The following is a 7638-nucleotide window of genomic DNA, read 5'->3' as shown; positions in this document are numbered from 1 at the left end:
AGAGAGGGGCGCCGCTCCCTCGTCACGTGGTGAGCGCGCAGGGCGGCTTCGGCGGCCGCCATGTTTTGCGGCCTGAGGCCGCGCCGGGCCGGGCATGGCGGCGGCCGGGAGCAACTGGCTGTCCGGGGTGAACGTGGTGCTCGTGATGGCCTACGGCAGCCTCGTGAGCGCGCACCGGGAGCGGGCACGGCGGGGGGGGACCATTGGGGTTGGGGGTGTCAGTGGGGCATGCTGTGGTGCTTGCTGTGGGGTGTCAGTGGGGCATGCTGTGGGGTTGGTGTGGGGTGTCTATGGGGCATGCTGTGGGGGTGTCTATAGTGCTTGCTGTGGGGTGTCTATGGGGCATGCTGTGGGGGTGTCTATAGTGCTTGCTGTGGGGTGTCAGTGGGGCATGCTGTGGGGGTGTCTATAGTGCTTGCTGTGGGGTGTCTATGGGGCATGCTGTGGGGTTGGTGTGGGGGTGTCAGTGGGGCACACTGTGGGGGTGTCTATGGGGCATGCTGTGGTGCTTGCTGTGGGGTGTCAGTGGGGCACACTGTGGGGGTGTCTATGGGGCACACTGTGGGGGTGTCTATGGGGCACACTGTGGGGGTGTCTATGGGGCACACTGTGGGGGTGTCTATGGGGCACACTGTGATGGTTGGTGTGGGGGTGTCTATGGGGCACACTGTGGTGCTCGCTGTGGGGCTGTCCCTGACCCCCATCCCTCCGCCCCAGGTCTTCGTGCTCCTCTTCATCTTCGTCAAGCGGCAGATCATGCGCTTCGCTATGAAGTCCCGACGTGGGCCCCATGTCCCTGTGGGGCAGCACGCGCCCAAGGTGGGTGTCCTCCATCCCCTGCCTGCCCCATAGAGCTGCTGCCCCCTAACGGGGGTGCTCGGGACCCCCCTTCCCTTGGCTGCAGGACCTGAAGGAGGAGATCGACCTCCGGCTGTCGCGGGTGCAGGACATCAGGTACGAGCCCCGGCTCCTGGCTGAGGATGACGTCCGGCTCCTGCAGCTGGAGACACAAGGTACCCGCTTAGGGTTAGGGTTAGGGGCAGCCCCATTGATGCTGCCCTACAGGAACCCATTGCCGTGGGGCTGGGTTGGGCTCTGGCCTCTTGCTGGGTGTTGTGGGGCAGCAGGAGGTGGTGTCCCTGCCTTCCTTGCCTCCCCACCCGGTGCTGCAGAGCCCTCAGCTTGGGTGTTCTCCTTGCCAGGCTGCTATAACTACCTGTACAGGATGAAGGCGCTGGATGCCATCAGGACATCTGGTAAGTGAGCTCAGGGCAGGGGAGCGAGGGGAAGGAAAGGCACAGAGAGCCCATGGGGGGAGGAAATAGGGGTCAGCAGGTTTGTGATCATCCTCAAGGGCCTGTTTGGGAGCAGCATTCACTGATCCCACCTGGGGTGTGCTCTGAGGGTGGCTCTCTGGGGTGGATGGAGGCTGCAGATGTGGGAGGTTTGAGCAGCTCCGAGGCCTGATCAGGGCAGTTTGTACCTGTGGTTGTGCCCTTCCTCCCGCAGAGATCCCGTTCCATGCAGATGGCCGGTACCCCAGGTCCCTGATAGGGAAGAACTTCTGTGCCTACCTGCTGGAGCTGCGGAACTCCAGCACCTCCTTCAAGGGCATCCGCAAGGCTCTGATTGACACCCTGCTGGATGGCTACGAGAGCGCCCGCTATGGCACTGGGGTAGGTGCTGGTGCTGGGGTAGGTGCTATGGCACTGGGGTAGGTGCTATGGCACTGGGGTAGGTGCTGGTGCTGGGGTAGGTGCTGGTGCTGGGGTAGGTGCTGGTGCTGGGGTAGGTGCTATGGCACTGGGGTAGGTGCTGTGGCACTGGGGTAGGTGCTGGTGCTGGGGTAGGTGCTGGGGTAGGTGCTATGGCACTGGGGTAGGTGCTGTGGCACTGGGGTAGGTGCTATGGCACTGGGGTAGGTGCTATGGCACTGGGGTAGGTGCTGTGGCACTGGGGTAGGTGCTATGGCACTGGGGTAGGTGCTGTGGCACTGGGGTAGGTGCTGTGGCACTGGGGTAGGTGCTATGGCACTGGGGTAGGTGCTGGTGCTGTGGCACTGGGGTAGGTGCTGGTGCTGGGGTAGGTGCTATGGCACTGGGGTAGGTGCTGTGGCACTGGGGTAGGTGCTGGTGCTGGGGTAGGTGCTGTGGCACTGGGGTAGGTGCTATGGCACTGGGGTAGGTGCTATGGCACTGGGGTAGGTGCTATGGCACTGGGGTAGGTGCTATGGCACTGGGGTAGGTGCTGGTGCTGTGGCACTGGGGTAGGGGCTGGTGCTGCGGCACTGGGGTAGGTGCTATGGCACTGGGGTAGGTGCTGGTGCTGTGGCACTGGGGTAGGTGCTGTGGCACTGGGGTAGGTGCTATGGCACTGGGGTAGGTGCTGGTGCTGCGGCACTGGGGTAGGTGCTGGTGCTATGGCACTGGGGTAGGTGCTGGTGCTGCAGCACTGGGGTAGGTGCTATGGCACTGGGGTAGGGGCTGGTGCTATGGCACTGGGGTAGGGGCTGGTGCTATGGCACTGGGATAGGGGCTGGTGCTGCAGCACTGGGGTAGGTGCTATGGCACTGGGGTAGGGGCTGGTGCTATGGCACTGGGATAGGGGCTGGTGCTGTGGCACTGGGGTAGGTGCTGGTGCTGCAGCACTGGGGTAGGTGCTGGTGCTGCGGCACTGGGGTAGGGGCTGGTGCTGCGGCACTGGGGTAGGTGCTGGTGCTATGGCACTGGGGTAGGTGCTGGTGCTATGGCACTGGGGTAGGGGCTGGTGCTGCGGCACTGGGGTAGGGGCTGGTGCTGTGGCACTGGGGTAGGGGCTGGTGCTATGGCACTGGGGTAGGGGCTGGTGCTATGGCACTGGGGTAGAGGCTGGTGCTATGGCACTGGGGTAGGGGCTGGTGCTATGGCACTGGGGTAGGGGCTGGTGCTATGGCACTGGGGTAGGGGCTGGTGCTGCGGCACCCGGGCTGGGCCCCACTGCAGCTGCTGCTCCTGACGGGGTCTGTTCTGCTTGTGAGCAGGTCTTTGGGCAACCGGAGTATCTCAAGTACCAGGATGCTCTGAACGAGCTGGCAAACATGTAAGTGTTGGTGGCCCTGCCCGTGGGGGGGCTTGGGACTGAGGGATCTCTGGCCAGGGGAGCATCTGCCCCAGCAGCCCCATTGCTATGGGGTGAGCAGAAACAGTCCTGGGGCAGCACCCAGGCTCTGTCCGTCCGTCCAAGGATACTTATCCCATGCAGTCCATAGGGTGGTGTGGTTTTGGGTTTGCTGCTGGTGCTTTGAGCCTCTCCTCCTCCCGCAGGACCAAGGCCCGGGCAGGCAGCAGCCAGCGGCAGCACCAGTCGGCAGCCAAGGACCTCACCCTGTGCCCTGAAGCCTCCAACCCTGCCACCATCCAGGTCACCTACCTGCCTTCCAGCCAGAAGAGCAAACGTGCCAAACACTTCCTGGAGCTCAAGAGCTTCAAGGACAACTACAACACACTGGAGAGCACCCTGTGAGCTGGGGCAGTGCTGGTGGCACACAGCTCCCTGCCATAGGCAGAGCCCCTTGTGGGGTGCAGGCTCCTGAGCAGGTTGTGGCTGCAGGTGGCTGCGCTCTGGGCTCTCCCTCTTGCACCGCGTTGGAGGTCACTCAATGGAGCCTCTGGTGCAGCTCAGCCCTCACCCAGAGCCAAAGCAGCTCCTGATCCTGGAGGGGATCAACCCATGGAGCCTCTGCAGGCACCGGACGTGGGCTTGAGGCTTGGAGCCCTGGGAATAAACTGATCAGCTTTAGCTTGTTGCTAAGAGCCACCAGGCCCAGCCCGTGCTCTGCTCCACTGGAGGGGGCTGCTGCTCTCTCCATGCTGGCTCTGGAGCTGCTCCTTCCAAAGGGTGAACGCTCATTTCCCTGTGGCCCCATCCCTGCTCTCAGCTGGCTGTGCACCAGCTGCCCTGGACAGTGTAAATAGCTTGGTGGCCTCAGCCCCTGGGGCTGTTTTCTACTCTCTTCTCCTGCACCTGGGCACTGGGGGACGCATTGAGCAGACAGAGACCCCGTTTCCAGCCTCCTGCCTGTGCTGCCAAAGGGGTTTCCTCCCATTCTCACCAGCGCCTTGTGTGCCAGCGGCTGCCGAGCCCCACGTCGATGTCTGCGTCCTGCCAGGCCGCCAGCAGCACCCACTGCTCCCCAGTTCATCCCAGTGGGGGGGACCCTGCCCCTCGCTGGGCCTGTGCACTCTTTTTAATGGCTGTTTAATAAAATGACAAGTTAACCCCGAGCAGGGTGTGGAGCATCAGCCTCTGTCTGCAGGACCCTGCTGCACCCAGAGCCACATCCATCCCCACGCTGCTGCCACAGGGATGGGGATGCTGTTCAAGGTGGTTGTGGTGTCCCTGGAGCAGTGGCAAGCAGGCAGCCCCCTTGCAGGAGCTGGGATGGGGCAGGGGCTGTCCTGGGTTCCTTCCCCTTGTGTGGGTTGAGCCCCACAACCCCAGATGTGTAGCTTTGGTTGCAGGCTCTGGGGAAGGGGGGTGCCTGCATCAGGCTTCTGGCAAAGGGAGCCAGGCTGTGCTGGGGGCAGCAGGTAAGGGGGTAGCAGCTGGGGGCCAGGGTGGCTTCCAAGATCCATGGGATGGTTTGGGTTGGAAAAGTCCCTCGGAGGATGCAGATCCAACCCCTGGCATGGGCAGGGATGCTCCTAGACCAGCCAGCCCAGTTCCATGCAGCCTGGCTTGAACACTGCTGAGCATGGAGCACACGGAGCATGATGGAGGCTGCGTCTGCTGCACCCTGGGCACTGCCCTGTGCAGATGTAAGGGGAAGAGCAGCCCCGCAGTGGATCCCTGCGGCTGGAACGGGATGGATCCCGGAGGTGGCAGCACGGCCAGTGAGCTCCTGCCTGCACCCCCCTGCCTGCACCCCCCTGCCTGCACCCCCCTGCCTGCATCCCACTGCCTGCATCCCACTGCCTGCATCCTGCTGCCTGCATCCCACTGCCCTTCAGCCCCCTGCCTGCACCCCCCTGCCTGCATCCCACTGCCTGCATCCCACTGCCTGCACCCCACTGCCTGCACCCCCCTGCCTGCATCCCACTGCCTGCATCCCACTGCCCTTCATCCCCCTGCCTGCACCCCCCTGCCTGCATCCCACTGCCTGCATCCCTCTGCCTGCATCCCGCTGCCTGCATCCCGCTGCCTGCATCCTCTGCCCACTGCTGGCCCGTGGGGCTCCGATGTCCGGGCACCCCCGAGCCCCATCTGTGCCCCACTGAGGGCACCCATCCCCTTCCTCCCATCGCCTTTGCCTGACCTTGATGTCTCCCAGCCCCAGGGCCCATCAGTGCCTGCCCTGGCTCTGGTTATTGACAGGGCCGTGGGGCCGGCACCCCCTGCCCACAGCCCTTCATTACCTCTGCTGTCGGCTTGCATCACATCAGCTCTGCCTGCACACGCGGCCCTGGCTCCCGGCACTGCTGCTGTGTCCCCACTGTCCCCTGGGCCACCTTCCACATGCAGCCCCCCCGGTCCCAGACAAGGTTTGGGCTCCGGCTGCCCCACATCCTGCCCCATGGGCAGCCCAAGGTTAGGTCCCACAGAGCCTGCGATGCCATCCCAAGGTGGCACAGCACTGGCCTGGCATGGGGACCAATGTGCCCCCATCCCTTTGAGACACCCTCATGTCTGGATGCTGCCAGCACAGAGCAGGTTGGGCTCCTGCCTCTGTCTCACAGTGATGCCCAGCACAGGGGGGGCCACATCCACACAAGGGTGCCAGGAATCCCCTCCTGTGGATGGGGGTACCCACAGCTCCCCCAGGGCAGGGGGACACAGACACAGGAGGAGAGGACACAGCAGTGGTTGGGGCTTGTCCTTGGGTAGAGCCCATCGGGACAGGGCCACGATCCCACTATCCCCCACTATTGATGGCTCCGGTAATGATGCCGGCGCATGACCGGGGGCAGCGCTGGGCCCTCATCGACCCGCATCGACCGGCCCCATGCGGTGAAGGGCATGGGGTCCATAGGGGGGATGTCGATGGCTCGGAGCTAATGGGAACGGGGCCACGTGTGTGGGGCTGTGGTGCCCGAGCGTGGTTATAAACGGTGGTCGGTGGCCCCAGAGCTGCAGCATTGAGGAGCTCCTGAGCCCAGGTAAGGAGGTGATGGATGTGGGGTCCCCTTGGTGGGTAGGGATGGAGGGGCAGCGTGACCTGTGCTGTGCTGAACTGGGCCATGGTGTGTGCACTGCCTTGCTCTGCCTTTGTCCCGGCTGCAGCACTGCATCCCAGAGCATCCCAGAGCATCCCAGTGCATCCCAGTGCATCCCAGAGCATCCCAGAGCATCCCAGTGCATCCCAGTGCATCCCAGTGCTGGTGCTGGTGCCCAGGAGGGCTCCAGGCACCCGCAGCTTTCAGCCTCTCTCATTCTCTTGCAGGAGCGGAGCCCTGGGTCCCGTCCCTGCCTCTGTCTGATATGTTTGATATTAGGTTGTTTGATTGGAAAACCAACTCAATATCAAACATATTCTTACAGCGCCAGGGCCGTGCGGCACTGACCCATCCGCTGCTGCCTGCACCCTTCCCATGGTGTCCCATCACCGACTGTCCCCACATGGCCCTGCCTGTACCCGCTCCATGGCTGCGGTGACACCCGTCTGCCCACGCTCCATGGGGCTGTGGAGGTTTGGGATGGCAGCAGGGTCACTGGGATGATCCCAGTCCAAAGGCGCGTGGCCCAGTGCCTGTCGCTGGCTCCGCTGCCCCAGCACGGGGCTATTTCTGGCTGCCAGGCATGGGGATGCAATGGGACCATTCATGGGTGCTTGGCTCCCTGCCTGGGATCATGGAGCTGCCAGCGGGATCAGGCTTCATCTCCTGGGCCCCTGGATCCTGAGCCCAGGGCTTGGCTCATGGGGCCGTTGGATGCTTGGGGCTGGCGCTGACCCCACGGCCGCATGGGAAGTGCCCTGGGAATTCCTCCTTGCGCCTGTGGAATTCACTCCTTCGGCTGCCAAGAGCATCTCCTGCCTCCTGGCCAAGCAATGGCAGAGCCGGAGCCAGGCCCCAAGCTCCACAGATGCTGCTCTGAGCTGGTGCATCCAGGGCTGCTCTGGGGGCTGCAGCTCAAGCCTGTGCTTAACAGAGCACCGGCCATGGGTGAAGGTCACCGGGGGCTATAGGGCCAGCCCCATGGCACCCAGAGCTGGGGGGGAGGCGCAGGGAGCCAGATGGGTGCCCGATGTGGGTGACGCCAGCCCGCGTGTCCCATTGCATGGAAGGGGGCGGCCAGGACAATGCAGGAGCCCCCCTGCTCGCTGCTTTTTATAACCAGCCCAGCTGTCCCCAGGAGCCCAAATAAGGCTGTGGGGCCCGGACCCCCCCAGGGCACACAATGGGTCCCAAGCACTGGCTTTTTGGGGAGGTGGACAGGCAGCTCTGGCCAAGAAAGGCAAAGTGCAGGCAGAGCAGAGCTGATAAAGAGCTGGGGGCAGCGGGGCTGGGGCAGTGCTGCTGCCCGTCCTGCCCGTCCCGTCCTGCCCGTCCCCTCCTGCCCGTCCCGTCCTGCCCGTCCCCTCCTGCCCGTCCCGTCCTGCCCGTCCCGCTGCCCACCGACAATGGAGGCCATCAAGAAGAAGATGCAGATGCTGAAGCTGGA

At 63.9% G+C, this 7638-nt stretch overlaps 1 protein-coding gene across 1 annotated transcript; it reads left to right on the top strand.

The window, feature by feature from the left end:
* The first annotated feature begins 11 nt into the window (after positions 1-11).
* On the top strand, positions 12-3647 carry C20H1orf43 (chromosome 20 C1orf43 homolog). The gene is made up of 7 exons (XM_034071153.1): positions 12-163; positions 718-819; positions 905-1013; positions 1203-1256; positions 1510-1676; positions 3020-3078; positions 3303-3647. Exons 1-7 carry the CDS (start codon positions 95-97, stop codon positions 3499-3501), a joined length of 759 nt encoding a protein of 252 aa, XP_033927044.1. The 5' UTR covers positions 12-94; the 3' UTR covers positions 3502-3647.
* Positions 3648-7638: the final 3991 nt, after the last annotated feature.

This window comes from Melopsittacus undulatus, chromosome 20 (assembly GCF_012275295.1).
Source record: "Melopsittacus undulatus isolate bMelUnd1 chromosome 20, bMelUnd1.mat.Z, whole genome shotgun sequence".
Lineage (NCBI taxonomy): Eukaryota > Metazoa > Chordata > Aves > Psittaciformes > Psittaculidae > Melopsittacus > Melopsittacus undulatus.
The sequence above is the reverse complement of the archived record's forward strand: the minus strand, read 5'-3'. Positions and strand labels throughout refer to the sequence as shown.

Excerpts from the sequence above, each read along its gene's own strand:
- C20H1orf43 (XM_034071153.1), top strand. The coding sequence starts at position 95 with ATGGCGGCGGCCGGGAGCAACTGGCTGTCCGGGGTGAACGTGGTGCTC. Across the intron at positions 820-904 it reads TGGGGCAGCACGCGCCCAAG|GACCTGAAGGAGGAGATCGA; the intron begins GTGGGTGTCCTC and ends CCTTGGCTGCAG. Across the intron at positions 1,257-1,509 it reads GGATGCCATCAGGACATCTG|AGATCCCGTTCCATGCAGAT; the intron begins GTAAGTGAGCTC and ends TTCCTCCCGCAG.